Source organism: Gadus morhua, chromosome 12, assembly GCF_902167405.1.
Source record: "Gadus morhua chromosome 12, gadMor3.0, whole genome shotgun sequence".
Classification (NCBI taxonomy): Eukaryota; Metazoa; Chordata; class Actinopteri; order Gadiformes; family Gadidae; genus Gadus; species Gadus morhua.
The window spans coordinates 12,091,810-12,111,724 of NC_044059.1; the positions used below are offsets into that span (position 1 = coordinate 12,091,810).

The 19,915-nt window shown below is 49.7% G+C and overlaps 1 protein-coding gene across 3 annotated transcripts in view; it reads right to left on the minus strand.

The window, feature by feature from the left end:
* The window catches only part of lpp (LIM domain containing preferred translocation partner in lipoma), a 117,450-nt gene that overhangs the window by 76,047 nt on the left and 21,488 nt on the right, over window positions 1-19,915 (minus strand). For all 3 annotated transcript variants that reach the window (XM_030372218.1, XM_030372219.1, XM_030372220.1), the window contains exon 4: window positions 7,092-7,266. In XM_030372218.1, coding sequence (XP_030228078.1) covers window positions 7,092-7,263 — 172 coding nt within the window. In that variant the 5' untranslated portion in view covers window positions 7,264-7,266. The remainder of the gene's footprint in view (window positions 1-7,091; window positions 7,267-19,915) is intronic.

Below are 19,915 nucleotides of genomic sequence, written 5' to 3' on the forward strand. Positions count from 1 at the left end.
TATGTTTGCCTGTGAGTGTGTGTGTGCAAATCTGCCTGTGCGTGTCTTCGTGCATGTTTGCTGGTGTGTGTGTGCTATTGACTCTGCCTGTGTGTGTGTGTGTGTGTGTGTGTGTGTGTGTGTGTGTGTGTGTGTGTGTGTGTGTGTGTGTGTGTGTGTTCCTGTGTTTGCGTGCGCCCGTATGTGCGTGCATGTGTGCCTTTATGCCTGCGTGTGTGTCCCTTCCTGTGAGACACCTTGTGGGGACTCCAGCAGACTGAGGGCGGCGGGGGGCGTGCAGACAGATAAAAACAGCTCCGCACTTCTGCAGCGCTCCAGGCGAACAATAAGCGCGTGGTTCCGGGAAGCATTAGTGGAGAAAGTTGTAATAAAACAGCTTAAAACGCATCACCGAGCGCACGCTAAAAACAAACTGAGTGCTAGGGTCCGCGGTTTACTCCAAAATCTTCTTAATCCCAACGCCACGCGGAGCGATACGCCGTGTTGAGGCGTTGCGAGTAAATCGTTGGTGACTCATTTAAATAAATTGTAACGAGTTTGACTGCTTTTGGATCCAAACGTCAGACGATGATTCATGATCTCTGTTGATTATCAATGAAGCATAACTTCGCTATTGTAGCGTATTCCAACTAAGTTTCTTCGTAAGCACGCTAAACAAAGTAAGAGCATTCCACCTGCAGAGCCAACACATCCCTTCAGAGAGGAAGTCGCACCGCGCTTATAGTCAGAAGATTATGAATCACACGCTCATTTAGAGGTTGACTGTAACCCAACTCCAATGTGGGCATGCTAGTGTTGTTGTTTGTGTTGCATTGTTATTATTATGATCATAATCATCAGCCTTATTGTTGTAACATTATAATTAAGTGTTTTAATTTAATAAATATATGATCATCATTATCATGGCTATTGTCATTATTTATAAATCTGCATAATCCTTATGATAAGTATTAAAGTTATTGTCAATATTTGGGTTATTAAAATACATATACACGCATTATAAACATATGCACACTTAAAATGCATACAAATGTACACAGGACATGTGTAACATATATGTAGACCCCCAACACACACACACACACACACACACACACACACACACACACACACACACACACACACACACCCCCCCTGACCTGGTTCTAACATCCAGCCGGAAGCCATCAGCTCTATGTCCTCAGTCTGAGCCGCTGTCCGGGATTTAGGAGGGAAAGTTGCTCCTGCTGACACTTGCTCCTGCTGAGTTTTGATTTTTTAATCAGGGACAGCCCCCCGAACCCACTCCCACAGAGGGGACCCTAAAACCTGCAACCCCCCCCCCCCCCCCCCCCCCCCCCCCCCCCCCCTCTATCCAGCATGTTAACAAGACCCCTGGCTGAGTCGTGCCAGACTCGCTTGTTCCTAATATGTTTTAATGCTAATCCTTCATTTTTTTATATCAGTCCGGCCCTTATGTTTGATATAAAGCAGCACATTTACCAAGGAGGTGCCGATAATCCCTCCTCGGCAGTTGTTCAGCCGTCTGGGGCCTGCGTTGTGAATGCTAAGCGCGTGCTAAGCTAACACAAAGTACACAGGCTAACACCAACCTACCGCCTTTTGTCCCCATTGAAAACCAGCGCGAGCCGTAGCATTAGCGCCAGATAATGCTACACCGTAAATTCTTGGAATTATGGAGAGTAAATAAAATCTCAGGAATTAATTTTTTTTACGAGGCTTAGTTATCACACAAACATAATCACTGATTACAACCGCGGGGGAAACTGTAATCTGAATTAATCTATATTAATGAATATAAAAAAGACAACGCAATAAATGTATGGAATTATCGAATGGGGTCTCTTCAAGTCTGCTAAGCCGCTATAGAGTTCAGGCCCGCCCAACCACGCGCACACACACACACACACACACACACACACACACACACACACACACACACACACACACACACACACACACACACACACACACACACACACACACACACACACACACACACACACACACACACAACCAATAATAATGCAGCAGTAAGTGACACAGACGGTCCTCTCTCTGACAGGAAGTAACCTCCACCACCAGATGCAACGGCTCTAGAGAATCCCGGGTATGCAGGTCTGCGGCCAAAGCGCCCACAGGGCTGATGGCCTCACACTCTGAGCGTACAGTAAACACTGCAGAGAGAGAGAGAGAGAGTTCCCCTCAAGCGCTCATCAGATGACGAGCGTCGAGCTCAGCGCTGGGAACACACCCAAACCCGCACCGCCCACCTTAGCATCGAGGCTAGGTGAGCGCCGAGGCTAGGTTAGCCTCGAGGCTAGGTTAGCGTCGGGGCTAGGTTAGCGTCGGGGCTAGGTTAGTGTCGAGGCTAGGTTAGCGTCGAGGCTAGCTCAGGCCCTTATCGGTGAAACGGCGGAGATCATCACGTATTGACCACTGGAGAATGATCGGCGCAAAGGCGTCGCCCGGACAACAGAGCATTCACCGATCATTAGAGGTCGGAGGGGGGGGGGGGGAAGGGGGGGGCATTGTTGCAATTAATCCTCTTAGTGCCTAACGAGAACCGGATCGACGTGTTGGACCGGAGTGTGTGGATTACACACAGCGCGTCTCTGGATTACATGTTAATGAACCACGCCTCAGAACGCAAGAGAGAGTGTGTGTGTGTGTGTGTGTGTGTGTGTGTGTGTGTGTGTGTGTGTGTGTGTGTGTGTGTGTGTGTGTGTGTGTGTGTGTGTGTGTGTGTGTGTGTGTGTGTGTGTGTGTGTGTGTGTGTGTGCTTTATTGTATGTGTGTGTGTGTGTCTGTGGCTATGTGTTCGAATGTGCGTGTGCACATTTGCGTGCGTGTGTGTGTGCGTAGCAATTGAGAGAAAGCGACGCACCAACAGAAAAAGATGTTGCGTTAAATCAACCAAGTCCAGAAAGGTCAAACAAAGATGTGCCCAACGTTTGTGTTTGTAGCTTTAATGTTTCTAAAATATCCAAGGGAAGATTTGGGTTCTGTATCTTTTGGGTTCATGACATTGTTGTGTTTGATAAGCCTTTAAAATCATCCAACACAGGACAAAGCTGAGATAGCGTGGAAGTATTTCCAGCCATCGTAACAAACCAGTGTTCCCTGCCTTTGAACATCACACACTGGGTTTACCCGCTCCTGCTTAATGTTCTGTTAACAGACCGGGTGCAGCGACCATCCCAGACACTGACCTGCGGTCCTACGCTACATTTCACTCCCTCTCTTTCACTTCCTCTCCCTCTTCACACGACCATGTAAGGCCATGGAAAGGCCCAGAAAGAGGAATCAAGAAAACTGGAATTACTTTTGAACGTGATTTGGGAACAGAGAATGAGGGGGAGAAAGAGAGGGAGTGGGAAGAGGGACGGAGTCCGGGTTTGTATAAACTCTCCCCCAACATTACGGTGAGGAGTGTACCGTCGGGTGAAATGAGACGAGCGGAGGTCTCAGCCACCGCTCCCAGCAGCCCGCCGTGTTTTAGCTAACAGTCAACGCTGCTGTTTCCTAACAGCTTCCTACGGTTCAGACCTATATGGCTCCCAGGAGCCCTCGTATCGTTGGAGGGCAGCACACAGACATACACAAAGACACACACACACACACAGGCACAGATACATACACAGACATACAAAAAAACGCATGCAAACACACACGCATATGCAAGCACATGCACACAACTAAAACACGCAAAGGCTCACAAATAAATATGAAGATTAAGAGACACAAACCAAAAGGAAAAGTTAAGGCTCAAAAACAGAATACACATACCACACACACAGACCTGAAGAGCAGATAACCACGTAATCGCTCACACCCACACATACACACTGACATAGGGACATACATACCAATTACAATTAGGGCATTTAGCAGACGCTTTTATCCAAAACGACTTACATCGGTTAATACATATATTGACACACCGACGGTAGAGTCAACCATGCAAGGCGACAGCCAGCTCGTCAGGAGCAGTCAGGGTTAAGTGTCTTGCTCAGGGACACATCAACACTCAGCTAGGAGGAGCTGGGGATCGAACTAGCAACCTTTCAGTTACAAGACAACTGCTCTACCTCCTGAGCTAAGCAGACCCACCCTCTCAAAACTCACTAACGCTCAAACACACACTCACAGACACACACACACATACACACACATTGCGCTGTGTGTCTCTACGCTGAAGCAACGTGTGCAGGCCCAGGCCCAGGCCCGTCCCGGCCTCCAGCCCTGCTCCGTGCGCTCTGTCACCCCCTCCTCTGGTGTAGGTACAGCTGCTGCTCACAGGAGCACAGACTCACCGCTGATTTGCATACACTGAACTCTTATCGGGTTCTCTGCTAAGCAGGGCAGAGCACACGCACGTACGAGGTGCCAAGTTGGCGTCAGACATCAAACGCGCCGAGCGTGGAAGTCTTTCCACTTGTTGATGCCTTTACAAAAGGGTTTTGCATCTATTAAAAAAAACGAGCTATCTTTGTTGTTTACGGGGAATGGGTTAACCTAGTGATTGTTAGCGCTTGGCACTTCTATGAGCATCCTTACTGTACCGACAGCCGTATATTGTCGTTTCTCTTTCTTCTGACAAATGCACTTATTGTAAGTCTCTTTGGATAGTGTGTCTGCTGAATGCTCTGAATGTAAATGAACTGGAAGAGGGGGCTGAACGGTGTGCTGGTCTGGGTGCTGGACTCTGAGCCTGGTCCGTCAGACCCAACGTGTCGGGGACAATCCCAAAAAATCGTCACCCTGGAAGAAACCGTGTGGAACCACAGGGGGAAGTCAAGTGTTTCTAACTTTCTAACTTTGTTAAAAGACAGAAACGCGTCACCTCTCTGAAACCCGTGGTGCGGGTTTCAGAGCGCGCTCCGTGGGCGGGGCTGACTGCGTCCTGAACCCGGGGTCACAGGGTTCAGAGCGTTGGCAGTGGCGTGACGCGGCCGTGATACGCTCCACCTGCGCCCGGAGCGCCCCCCCCCCGCCCCAGCACAGCCCCCACGGGGCCGCTGACTCAGAACGGTGGAACCGCTCAGACGAGAAGACGTAGTTCTGAGGAAATGCTTCGAAAGTCGCCGCCGCGCTGAGACCTGCAGCACGGGGGCGCGCCTGCGGCCGGACCACTTCCCCTTTCTCTTCCCTCTGACGGCCCGGACGACCTCCGACCCCCACGGAGCCCCCCCCCCCCCCCCCGCGTGCCAACATCTGTGCGGAAACCCTGGTGTCGGTTCCTCACAGAAGGAGAGCCATGTCCTGAGGTCTATTTCAGAACCCTTTTAAGATGAAACGCCCGCCGACGTTCTACCTCGTCACCTGATTTCCTGGGAATTTATTTGAATTTTTTTTGCAATGAGGTCATCGAGTCAAAAGCGAAAAATGGGCCTTTTTACTGTCTTTTAACATTTCTTTGTTTCAACACTTGGGGAAACCACAGCCCGACCCCTCCACACACACACACACACACACACACACACACACACACACACACACACACACACACACACACACACACACACACACACACACACACACACACACACACACACACACACACACACAAACATGTTTATCTCACAACTGTAAACCCCAGAGATGAGCCAGGAGGCAGCTCACTGTAGGTCTAGTCCGCCCGGCGGCCATATTGGGGACCCCTCCTCTCCACCGCAGCCGTTGAGTGTCTAACGAGCCTCTAACGAGCGACCAACGGGCGCCTAACGAGCGGCCCGTCAGCTTGAGGAACGCTGCCGCCAGACCTGGTGGTTCCGACGGCTGGGGTTCAAAACTTTATTGATAGGTTTATCAGATACAACAATATCCTGGAGCCAGACGACGGAGGACAGACCAGTCCTTCTGATCCTCAGACTGAACGCAGCGCTGGCAGAGCCGGCGGAACAGAACGGGTTAACCACAGGAAGGTGGAGGTTATGATCTATGAGTTATACTGGCATGGTTCACCTCTCGTGTTAGAAAGCATGGAGGGTTCTCGTAGCGCCCGCGGGTTTGATACCCGCCTCCGGTCCTATGCTCTCGTGGTTCCCATTCCCTTCTTCCCCCCTCTGTCCTGTCTCTAGCCACTTCCTGTTCATAAAGTCTGGTCCATAAAGGCATAAAAAGCCCGTCAAATATGTTACATAAATAATCAGTTGGTCCCCAGTTGGAGCAAACAAGAGACATCAAACTCATTGACCTGTTGTAACACACACACACACACACACACACACACACACACACACTTAACAGAAAGTCCTCTTGATTTGCATCAAACAATCAGACTGTTATCCAACTTATGGACGACAGATGTGAACACACACAAGGGTTTATCTGATCTGTGATTGGCTGCTGTCGCTGAGGTCAGGGCAGATCTTCCCACACGATTTGCATATATCTGAAACAGGTAAAGCAATTCTCTCATTGTGTCTGGCTCCTCCCCCTCTTCTGTCTCACGGCCAGAGATCAAACAAAACACTGGCTGGCTGCCGATAGAGGCAGTGGAGAAGAGTTAGGCCCAATCCCATTTCTAACCCTTACCCTTACCCCTCCCACTTGTTTTGAAGGGGTAAGGGGAAGAGGTAGGGGGTAGAAATGGGATTGGGCCTTAACCCTCAGTGGTCTAGCAATCACGTGAATCAGATCAATAAACCCTCATGGTTTGAGGTCACGTGACGCCGATCAATTAACCCTCGGTGGTCCGACGGTCAAGTGGTGGTTCAGATCAATGAACCCTCAGAGGGCTATGGGCTAATTAAGGCCCAATCCCATTTCTACCCCTTACCCTTTCCCCTTACCCCACCCATTGACGGCTGTCAATTAACCCTATGGGTTAATTAAGCGTCCCAATAGCTGACCTCGCTCACGTACGACTGCATCTGTTTAAACAGTTAAACCCTCTGGTAGGACTGCTGCCTCAATCTTTATGTGTAAAAACAAACGAGTCGTTTCCGGTACGACAGGAGAAGAATAAGACGAGGTGGAACTTCATCGATCAGACGGGAGAGACGGTCGCCATGGCGAAAAGACAGTAACAGAAAAGACACTAAAGACCAGGACGAATCAGAAGGAGGCAGAGGGGACGTCCTCACCTGCGTCCGAGTCTCCTTTGTAAGGGTTGAACTTGGGCTTGGGCGCCACCACGGGGGCGAACTTCTTGGGCGCCTGTTGCTGGGAGACGGAGATGCTGGCGTTGCCGGGCGTGGTCTCCACGCGGGCGCTGACCTGGCCGAGGGGCTCGTCGCCGCTGGGCTGGTTCCACATGATCTGCAACCGGAGAGCGCACGTCAACACATTGGAACGCACCACGCGCGTTGGAATGCACCCCAACTTAAGGCCCCTGTATCAGTCCTCCGAAGACCCCTCTTCCTAAATGCCCAAACATGGACCCGATACCAAAATGGCCCCCCTATTCCTCCCCTGGTCTCTGATTGGCTGGTTGCAAAAGGCCCTTGGTCGTGAGTCAGGCCTTCTCACAAACCGCGTCGACGCTGCCGCGTGCTGTCCTGTGATTGTGTGTCGGCTTGTGTGTCGGATTGTGTGTCGGCTTGTGTGTCGGATTGTGTGTCGGAGTCTATGTTTGATCGACTGTGTGGTTGTATGTTGACGCTCTCAGCCTGTCAGACGGCTTGTGATAACCGCAGCGGCCAAATACCTAAAGGTGATGTCACCGATACGGTGGAATCCACTGGTTCAAAGTCCCCGCCGCAGTGTGGCACCCTGTGATTAACTCCTTTATTAGGAGGCTTCTGCTGCCAGGTTGTCATTCAAGGCTTTTGCACGCTCACACACACACACACACACACACACACACACACACACACACACACACACACACACACACACACACACACACACACACACACACACACACACACACACACACACACACACACACACACACACGGTTGTGTAGCCAGATTTTCATCCAAGGCTTTTGAACACACACACACACAAACACACACAAACATATCTAGAAAGTTACTTCACGACAACAATAATTCCTCAAATCCCGGCGAGCGCCGAGCGATTGGCGCAGCTCTCATTAGCGGAGTTGATATGTGAAGCGATTCACATACTCAAGGGGGACCTTGAGATAAAAAGCATATAAAAAGGAGAGAGAATCAAAAAGGAAAATGCCAGCGGTAGTCTCCAGTCTCAGTAGAGAGATTTTTGTAGCCGGTAAAAAATCATGACCAAAAATCCACATCTTATGCATGCATCCCAAGGCCAGAACAGAGGGGCTTCAAAGCCCCAGCACGCAAAACAAATACCACCGCACCATCACTGGAATTGTGAACCAAACTTTTCCGGTTGAAGGGAAATTAGAGGGGTCGTTTCGATCCTAAAGGAGCAGTTTCAGAGATCGGTTCACGGTGCTGGCCCCATTGATTTTCATGGATCAGGAGCAGATTTCTTGTCCGTGGACAATCCGCGCAGGCCCTTTTCAATCACTCTCGCCCTTTAAGGCTTTTTTTTTATGCGTTTACAGCCAGAGCAGACAGCAGTTTAAAACACACATGCAAGACAAAGAAGTGCAGACAATAAAGAAAGTACTGTGGGATCAAACGGCGTAAAGATCGAGAGCGATTGAGGGGGTATTTGCAACTCTGATGCAACCCCCGATGATTTTCAGTGTTCACACTAAAAGTCACCGAAAGAGGACAAATCTGTCTTCTGGCCATCGGACAGAATAGGAAGAACAAGAGCCTTCGGAGGTCCTCATAAAATGCGTAAATGTAAAATATTAAATTCATCCCAGCCCTTTCTATCATTTTTTTTTTTTTTTCCCCAAAGAGTTCAGGCATTGAACTTTTATCCCTTTTTCGTTTTATTTGTATTAGAGTGTTTCGTTGCCTGTGGAACAAGAATTATTATCATGAAAACACTTCATGTTCAGAGGCGAACATGAATGCGCGGCTGAGGACAGAAACGCGCAGTGTTTCGCCATCCCCCGTTTCTCAAACCACTTGAAAGATGAACTATTTATACAACATGTCTGCCGCCTCTTTGTGTGCGCGCTGTTTGTTGGTCTGCGTTGTTGAGATGTTTCACTTTGTTCTGAGCAGGCTGCTGATACGCGGCTTAACTTGGGTTCTTTGGAGCGCACAGCGCGCAGAGAAGAAAAAAAAACACGAAACAAAAAGGGCCCACGCACAATCATCTTTTAATATCTGCTCAAATCCACACCGTCTCTGCTGTCACCGAATGGATCTCGCATTTGATGCTGCGGTTTTCGTTTAATGTTGCGTTTCAGCCGCACGCGCTCGTGTCTCCCTCCCTCCCTCCCCCCCTTCCCCGCTCCCTCCCCCCTCCCTCCTCTCCCATCCCTCCCCCCTCCCTCCCCCCTTCCCTCCCACCGCTGTCTGAGCGACAGCCTTTCATTCCCGGCTCTCAAATGGCGAGCGGAACAGAGTGGGATTGGAAGAGGGAGAAAGGCGGGAATTGATCTTAGCATGTGTAAATAAGGCGCGCTTAAAAGGGATTTATGTGCAGAATGAATCGCCATTCTTTTCACTACCTGCTATTTTATATTTCTGTGTTTTGCCAAATGATTTGCGCAGCCAAACGGCTCCCCGGCACAGCAATAAAACAGACTTTACTTTAGTCAAACATGTGTTCTCACTCTTTTTGAGAAAGATCAGAGATATCCATGTCGTGCGCTGCGGATCCACTGATGCATGAAAGTCAGACAAAAGTTTTGAACAAGGCTCGGCTCCAAACTAGCACCATCTTCTCCTCTCATTGGCATGAGGCCAGATTATCGAGGAAACGTGCCCATTGATTTAGCACCTTGAGAGAATACGTTAACCAGTGTTCATTCCCATCCATCGGTATTTTAGTTTAATATTCAACCTAAAATCAATGTAATGTAATTTGATATTAGGTTAATATTCAACCTAATATCAAACTAAAAGTCAACGTCCGTATCCCCAGACCTGTAAGGTTTGGCCGTGAGACCAGAATTGACCCGCAGGATTGGGCCTTATAAAATCATGACCTAAATTTATTTTTAATATACTGATATTTTTTCCAAAATCTCATCAAAAAGATCACGTCAATGTTACGCGTCTTGCTGAAGAAATGTTACATTTGATTGGCTTATCAAGATAAAGAGATTAAACAGTAGTCCTCCTGTGAGAGCCCAGTGGGCCGCTGTGTCGATCAGCAGGACAGAGACGTGTGCGTTGTGTGGCTATGGACTCCAACATACCTCTCCCCTGTTTGGGGTGAGGCAGAGAGGGTCATGGGTAATGACAACAGTCATGACCTCCGACCTTAGTGGAACACAGCAGGTAAACAGGATTAAAATGGGTCACTTCCCAAACTCTTTAACTTATAAATAACTTACTCATTACAATATAACTTCATATAACTAAATGTATCTAAAAAAGAAGAAAAAAAGATTGAACTTATGATTCTCATGTCTTTAAATCGCGTTTGCCAGGGAACACGTCCTCTTGTTTATGCGGTATGTACTGCCATGCCGGTGTATACAAATCTCCCAGCTTCACTTAATGCCTTTATGTAGCATAAGAAAATGAACCAGCTTGGTTGCAGCGATTCACGCTGAAAACATTCTGTTTGCACGCCTAATTAAAGCGCGAGCGCGAGCTCGAGCGAGAGAGAGAGAGAGAGAGAGAGAGAGATAACAAGCAAGCACAATCCGTAGACGGCGCTTGAAGAAGGTGTTCATCTAAGTACATTTTAAATAGACCTTTGAAAAGGGCCGATTACATCGATTCAGAAGGTGCGGGGAAAGTGCTGCGGAAGACGTCAACGAACTAAAACGTAAGTATCTTTGTGTCATTTTGTCCCCAAGAAATCTGAAGCTCTGCTGGTTGTCGAGTCTGACACCCATCTGGTTCCAGCGGACAGCTTTCTGTACATCCAGGCTGCGCCGCCATGTTGACAGGCTCGTCACCACCTGTCGGACCACAATATGGCAGCAGCCGCGTCCCGGACCGTCTGTGGTGGCACGCTATAGGCCGGCGTGTGGAGCGGAGAGGGAGACGGCAGAAAGGCCTGCGTGAGGATCCAGCCCGAGTAGAACAGGACGTTCACCCAGACTCGGTATAGCCTCACCCCTTACACCCCCACACCCCTCTTACACACCTGTTGTATGTTGTAAGTCCTGGCACTTATTGTACACATTTATTGTATGTTGCACGTCCTGGCACTTAAAAGTTGTACTTCTTATCGTAGGCATCTTTGCGTCCGCAGCAGATTGGAACGTTCACGGTCGTGTTTTGGGGAGAAGGTGAAAAATGTCAAAAACATATTTGCACGTTTTTAAATAAATAAAATAGAGGGTTTGGGATTCACTGGCTCCCTGATACAGCGATCTCCAAACGATAGGTTTGTCCGCTCAAGAGGAAGAGAGGAGGCAAGGCAAACTGCGCTTGTATGACGAATGGAAGGTTTACAGTTTCCGAAAATAAAACCGAACTAAGATGGCCTCAAAATAAGGGCAGTTTCATGCGTAAGAACACATTCTATTGAGTTTATTAAGGCCCCTGGATCGATTCCAACTGCAGACAAGCCGCTGTGACCTTTGGAGACAGAGCTGTCGATTGACGTTCCTCTAGAGGAGTCCTGGCAGCGGCCCCTCCAGGTCAGACACTAGAGAACACAGACCCAATGGTCGGGAGGACAGCCCTACAGACTACGCCGTTGTACTGCTCTCCATGCCGAGGGGGGGATTCGACATCATCTCATAGGATATAGCCATATGGACTGCATTTCTATAGTGCTTTACTAACCAGTGGCCCCTCAAAGCGCTTTACAATATTGCCTCACATCACCCATTTATGCACACATTCACACACCGACGGTGGAGTCAACCACGCAGGGCGATGGCCAGCGCGCCGGGAGCAGTCAGGGTGAGGCGTCTCGCCCGAGGACACCTCGACACCTCGACACCAGCTGGCCAGGGTCGAAGGAGCCGGGGATCGGACTAGCAACCTTCAGGTGACCAGCCAACCCGCTCTACCTCCTGAGCCACACGCCGCTCAAGGTACTAGTCTCCATGCTGAGATACAAGAGGACCATGTCCTGGTGAAGAATAGGTCTTTATGCACCTCATGGATGAACCACTACAGACTCCAGTGGAAGTATTGTACAATAGTGTTTCATAGTGGTAGGTAACACTTGAAAGCCCCTTTAATAAATAATTGAAAGGTTCTGAAGGTACAATTTGAGAGTTGCAAAACGAGGGCATGAAGAGAGCAGAAACTTTTCAAACCAAATCTAAGAATCGTCCCCCCCCCCCTCTCTGAGCTCCTCAGGCCTTGAGAGTTGCCTTTAAAAAGTATTTAGTATTGTGTAGCGTCTTATCCTATCTAGCTTTGTTGTTTACGGGGAATGGGTTAACCTAGCGATTGTTAGTGCTTGACACTTGGTTCTATGAACATCCTCACTGTACCGACAGCGATATATTGTTTGTTTCGCTTACCTCTGACAAATGTTCTTATTGTCAATGAATGAACGTAAATGTTTAAACATCGTACTCTACACAAAACAAAAGCGCCCAAAGAAAGTGGGCCCCCGTCCGAGACACGCTCAGGAATCCACCTCCACGACCCCCGGCGTGTGAGGTCGTCCCGAGACCGGAGACACCGTGGTGCACACCAGACGCCCCACCACCGCGGAGTGAAAGGCCGCGCGTTTAACGCATCACAGAGGAGTCAGGAGGCAGCTCTCAGAGCCCTGTGGCAGGCAGGGACGGCTCCGGCGACGGCGTTCCCCTCCCGTCTGCTCAGCGAGGGCGCGGTCTGCGGCTGTCAGTCACGGTCGTTGAGGAAAGAGCTGCAGGTGTTTTCGGCGGCTCCGTCTTTCATGGGCGCGCGGCGGAGACGTTCGAGCGAGGGATGCCCCCAGAAGAAGGAGGGCCACCGAGGGAAGGGTTTGAAGCGGGGAACTAGGCGGAGGAACATGTCTGGTTCTTCAGTTACTAACGCGCTTTCTAGTAACGCTGGAAGCTGTACGGTTGTGTCAGAGACGAGCACTCATGTTAGACAATGGCTCACTGGAGTTAAGGCCAACATATATCTATCTATTTATATATATATAAATATATATGCATGTCAGTTTTATAAGTAGCTATATAGAATGATAATGCTACTCTTTGTTACTATTCTCTGCAGATGTCTTTGCTTCAGAAATGTTAAAAAGAACAAGGTCTATCCCCTAGCTTCTCCTTAATGACCCGTCTCTGTACTGTCTAACCCCTAGCTTCTCCTCAATGACCCGTCTCTGTACTGTCTAACCCCTAGCTTCTCCTCAATGACCCGTCTCTGTACTGTCTAACCCCTACCTGCTCCTTAACGACCTGTCTCTGTACTGTCTAACCCCTACCTGCTCCTTTATGACCTGTCTCTGTACTGTCTAACCCCTACCTGCTCCTCAATGACCCGTCTCTGTACTGTCTAACCCCTACCTGCTCCTTAATGACCTGTCTCTGTACTGTCTAACCCCTACCTGCTCCTTAATGACCTGTCTCTGTACTGTCTAACCCCTACCTGCTCCTTAATGGCCTGTCTCTGTACTGTCTAACCCCTACCTGCTCCTTAACGACCTGTCTCTGTACTGTCTAACCCCTACCTGCTCCTTAACGACCTGTCTCTGTACTGTCTAACCCCTACCTGCTCCTTAATGACCCGTCTTTGTATGAACCGTGTAATCCACTAATCTGTCTAATTAGCCACTCCTCTGCTTGTGAGGACGACACAAGGTGCCAACATTCCTATTTATTTGAACAGATCCATACCTCGCGGCGTGAGTGAGACCGCCCGCTCTGAGCCCACAACAACGTGTCAATTACCCTCCGACTGCAGGATACAAACCCTGCTCAGGAGGGCACTAAAACCCCCCCCCGAAAAGACCCTCGGCTCAGCGCACACCCATCACAACAGCCCTGCTACCAGAGCTCCAGCTCCACCGCCGCGCCCGCGCCCACCCCCCCCCCCACACAGTCGCTAGATCGGCGCCTGGCGTCGAGGGAACCGGGAACTCGGAGCGATGGTCAGCGGCGTGGATCAAACCGCTTTAAAAATTAAAAGGTCCCCCATCTGCCGGGGGAGGGGGGGGGGGGGGGATGTTGCCGAGCGGAGCTAGCGCGGGCAGCCGCAGCGGAAGCCAGCCGGTTGAATGGCTGAGCAGGCGGCTAACGCAGGCTAACGCAGGCTAACATGACCCTCCCCCCCTCCCCTCCTCCCCCACGCCGCTGCCTGGCGCAACACGGCCGGGCCCCACAGTTCAAGCCGTCATCACGGAGCCGCCATGTTTTGCGTGCAGAGGGGTTCATACTTGACCTTCCCCGACGGACGGCACGGCTCCGCGTGTTGACACATCAATAAAAGCCGAACAGGGCTCGGGAACCTCTTTGGAGCGCTGAATGTTTAATGGCGACAGAGCGAGCGGCAGCGAGGGTCGAGTATCGTGTCGTGTTCGGGCCGAGGGCCAACAGCCTTCACGCCCCTACGGAGCCCCGGACGACCTGAAACCACAGCCGTGGAGGCGAGGCGGCGGCCATGTTGTTGTGGTCTGACCCCTCTCCTGTGGAACTGTTTCTTCATCGGTGTGGCTGTCCAACCGAGGCAGCCCCTGTGGTTGGACTAACCCTGTTGTTGAGTACTGGAGTCGATTACTTTTGCTCACTGACAGAGAGACAAACGATATATCAGGAAGAATATAGAGGGAGAATAATAGAGCTGCAGTCTTTGTTTGTTCCATATCGTACATGGAGACTCTTGTTTGTGTACGCTCGGCTCAGCGCCTCCCAAACACATGACTACAGACACGTCAGACACACGACAACGACGTCAAGGGCGTGTCTCACCTTTGAGTACGCAGTGTGTCAAACGTCCCCAGCAACGACCACAAGGTTCCCCTTACTCACCTTCCTCTAGCAAACCACCACCACCACCACTGATCTCCGTTCCTTAATGCCTCGAGTTCCTCATCAGAGTGGTTAAACACACCTGAACCTGGCGCGACCTCTTACCTTTACTTTTTTTTCGTTTGCGCCAAATTACAATCCAATAAGGGTTCCTCCCGACACAAAGCAGCTGGTGAAACTCCACATTGTAGCTCCCAGCCGGGGACACCAACACACCCAGAGAGGGGCCCCAAAAGTGGAATAAAGCATCAAAGAACAAAGAACACATCTACAAATACAAACCAGCCATCCTCCCACTAATTAGTGTGTTCGCTGTGTTCCTACGGATAAAGATTCAACCCAAGCAGAAATTAGGTTGAGAAGGAAGTGGAAAATAAGAAAGAATCCCAAATTAACTCGCCTGTTAACTAGATCAAGTTCCTCTAATGTAATCTAATAAGGAAAACTCTCTATAGAAACATCCTGCATGTTGTCTTGCAGGTAGATGAGCGCTTCATGTGAAATACCTAAAGCCTTGCTCAGGGGAGCCTCAACAACATGTAAAGGATATTAAAAGTGGAGCTTTGTTAGCTCTTTCATTGCTAACTATAAAGATTCTACCAAATGAACCTATTTGATTGCAAATTCCAGCCGAGATCTATTTCTCTGCCCATCAAGGATAGCCAGGCCTTGGCAACAAGCAGCCACGTTTCCACCTGCCAAAGAGCATTTACTGTCTGACCAAGGGCACAACGTAGCTCGCAGTGCACTGTTGCATAACGTTGCTTTGGGCTGAAGACCTGATAAGCACCTTTACATCTCGGGGAGATCTTTCCTTATTGATATTGAAACAGTGTGTGTTCTTATTTACTTATTCTGCAGGATGTGTACTATATGATGAATATTGATTTGGCTGACAGTAGTACCTGGAATGCGATCATACTTAAGTTTCAAAGTGTGTACATAATTAATGTTTGTTGTACACACAACAGCCTACGGCATCGCAGGGAAGGAACATCGACTCAACAACATCTTTCCTTCTCCATTCATATTTGAAACCACAGAATTACCCTCACCATGTCCATTTAAATGTGACTTTTCTTCCATTAGATACGGCCATGCTTATGTGGAACGATTCGGTCAAGAACATAAATACACCGCATGAGTTTCCCCTCTACAGCTCGGAAACTGAACGTCAATACCAAGGTGGGTTCGGAAGGACATTACGCAGGTTTGTGACCAGGTATCCACGTGAAATGCCCGCCTAAGCAGCAGCAGAATTTAACCTAGGTATCAGTCCGCCGCTGCTGTAGCCTACTACCAGGAATATAACACTGCTGCCGAGACACAGCGAGTCCCTCAAAATGCAACGCAATGCAAGGTTGGTTTTATCTCTAACATTATTCCATCAACACAGACATTTACATCGACCGTCCGGCGTTATAGTTAAATTGCCTCGGGTGTACTGTGGGGTCGGTAAGACTGTTTTATTAGACGGCTAGTATTGCCCGTTGCCGTGCGCTAGCCTAGCACGAGCGAACTCTGCAACAAGAACGACTGAATGAAATGTGTTGAAAACTGCCTCCAACGATAAAGAACACCAAGGCTAACTTGGGAACCAGGCCCTACGTCCAAAATTCTGAACCGCCCCTTTAAGGTCATCCACAAGGACCATGAGGTCATCCACAGGGGCCTCACGGCACAGCATCAGATCGTTTGGGGGCCCTAAGGTATCCCAACGGCTCCCAACGGCTCCGTGTCCCCGTGATTAGCGTCACCTGTCCACCAACAAAGGGCTACCTGTGCTCGCCGCGCTCACCAGCCTCGTCCACGCCACGCGGTCTAATTAGCACGCAGGGCGGCGGCGCGGTCAGGTGACTCTGCACCAATCAGCTCCGCAGATCGGAGATAGCACCTTTTAACTGCCACTGCGGTCTTCGCACCATCCGTGCTCTCTTCATCTGATCATTTGTATAGCCGACCGCGTCAATATTTGCCTGGGTTGATCTGAAGCACGGAGAGCGCTGGCTGTGTTCAAAGGGCCTTTGTGCACCCCGTATAGCCACTTATTTACATTCCACTATTTACATTGAGTCACCCACTAACGGAGAGAATCCCAAGTGTCTGAGGACGGTTTGGGGAAACGCAGTGAATGCCGTTGTACGGGATGCGCCTTGTGATTCTCGTGATATTCAAATGATGAATGGGTGTTTTCTGGTGGCATGAGGAGACGGGCAATGGAGATGTTTGTGGAGCGACCGGCAGGATGACGCAGAGGAGGGTGTTTTGGTTTCAGAAACAGGGAAACTCCATCTGGCACAGCCCCAGCTTACTGGAAGAACCATCCCTGTCCCTCCCAGGGCGTGTGTGCTGTGGTATGTGGTGTGTGTCTGTATGTGTGCGAAAACTCTCTGCACCTGTGTGTGTGTGTTTCTGTGTGTTTCTGTGTGTCTCTTGTGCGTGCACGCCTGCCTGCATGCGTGTGTGTGCATGCTTGTTCGCATGTGCGTGTGTGCAACTCTGGTGCGCCTTTGTGTTTGCGTAGATGTGCTCTCATGTGTTTGCACGTGTGTACACATGCAACTGTTTGTATGGGCATGTGCTATCCTGCAAATCTAGTGTGCCATTGTGTGTGCATGGGTTTTTTGTGTGTTTGTGCGTTCAAGTGTTTGCATGCGTGCGCGAGGGAAAGCGATCACACTCTGGGTGCAAATCCCTCTCTAATGAGAGTAATTAGGAGTGCAGATAATGCGCGGGTTAATGGAATGATTAACACGCAGACAGCCGCTTGTTTTCCCCCCATTAGCTATTGTGTCGAGCGGCTGATAAGCGTTACAATGAGATTAGGAGGCTGAGGGGACCGCGTAGCTGCTGCTACACCTCCCTGGGCCACACACACACACACACACACACACACCAGCTGATTAAACTGTTTAAACCGTGAGCCGGAGTTCATCCTCCGCCTTAAAAAGGTCGTTTGCTCGCTCTCTCTCTCTCTCTCTCTCTCTCTCTCTCTCTCTCTCTCTCTCTCTCTCTCTCTCTCTCTCTCTCTCTCTCTCTCTCTCTCTCTCTCTCTCTCTCTCTCTCTCTCTCTCTCTCGCTCTCTCTCGCTCTCTCTCTCTCTCGCTCCTGTCTCTCCCTCGCTCCCTCCTGTCTCTCCCTCGCTCCCTCCTGTCTCTCCCTCGCTCCTTCTCCCTTTTTTCATCTCCCTCATGTCTCTCCCCCCCCTCCCTCCCTCCCATTTCTCGGACACTCCCGTTAGAGGGCACAAACTGAGGTCCCTCCACGCTGGTCGTAGGTCGAGATGCAGGTAAGTATTTACTCTCACAGTCCACCGAAGAACCGTTTCCTTCTCCTCGTCGTGACTGAGCGACGGAGTGTCTTCACAGCCATTGACTCATCAAACCGTCTCGGGACTTAGTGGTTTGACATTATCGAAAGGCCTCATTGCACGCATTCCATCACAGCTCATTGCGTTTGTTTGGTAACACTCTACTTCTACACAAGAAAATGAACACGACAATCACTTGCAAGTGAAGAACGTATTTCACACTCTAATCCTCTCCAGCCCGGCGACATAATTTTTTTTCTGGCAGTTTTAATTCATCTTCCCAGAGAAATAAAGCGGGAGAAAGTGCCAGCTCCTACCAGCCCGCTCGGAGTTGGGAAACACAACCCATCTCATAAGTTAATTTCTGCGTTTACACGCGGTGCCAAAACTTCTTTAAAGGCTGCTTTGGAAACGAGTGTTCCGGTGTTTTCCGTTGCGTCGGTTGGCCTTTGCTCCCTAATGACAGCAGCGCCTGTAAATACCGGCGTGCGACTTTAATTGTGAGTGACAGCGTGTATTGACACGGGGGACGTATCAAATGGCGCCGGCTGTATTTGCTCTACACCGCACGACTAGTGGAGATGAGAAGGTCCCGGGAGTTTATCTTCCACTCCGTCTCGGGAGTTTGGCTGAGTGACAGCGGAAGATACATCACAAATAAAAACACATCACAAATAAAAAACACAACACACAAACAAGCCGACGCCACCGCGCCTCTCTCCCCACAACACTGGGGTGAATAACAAGACTTTTAAAAATATATATTAGCATAAACTCTAAGCAAGACGGGGTCTCGAATCAATACCGTGACAGATATCTACTTCACTCGACTCCAGTTCAAGGCAGAACGCCAACTGCGGGAGGAGATCTGAGGCCATCGAGACCTCGGCTCGTCCGTGCACATACCTTCTGTCAACTTTATCGATATCGTAGCGCAGAGACAAACAAAACACCGTTCTGAGCGCAAAAGACAGAGCGTGCGTTCGCAGACAAACTCGGTAATTAGCGCTACACAGGATCATACCAATATTAGCGGTTTGATTAGCTCTGCGCTACCCCACTTAATTGGTTAAGCCCTCCTGAAAAGCCACGAGGAGAGAAACACATCGCGATGACCTCTGCAGCTGTTGCCGTCACAATACCTCCTCTTTTTCCTTCATACAGTCATCTGGCAGACGCTTTTATTCAAAGAGACTGGTTTTGTTGGAGCTACACAAAGCATCTTCAGATTGAGCTGCATTAGCCAGGTGTCGTCGAGCTCAGAGACGCCTCACATGGAAACCGCAGAACTCTGGGTTTGAACCCGGGACCTTTTCTTCTGGGAGATATACTGGGAAAACAATCAAACATGACACTACCTACACAACATGACGCATATGCAACGACTACATGTAACAAAATGGCCGGCTGAAAGAGATATCAGTACAATAAAGTCACAAACATCGAACAAACTCGCCGACATCCATCTGAATCAGAATTCAGTTTAAACTCGTTTTGAAGGGCACCTCACAACGACACGGTAAACCAGCTCAATGTCTCTATCAAGGCCGAGCTGTGAAGACGAGTGTCTCTGGGCGGCGGTGTAACGCACGGGGGTAGTTAGCACGCGATCCAGGCGACAATTAAACCCACTGGGGTCTGACAGGAAGACGCAAATACCCAATCCCAACACTACGGTGTAATTTAGAACGCCATCGGAATCTCGC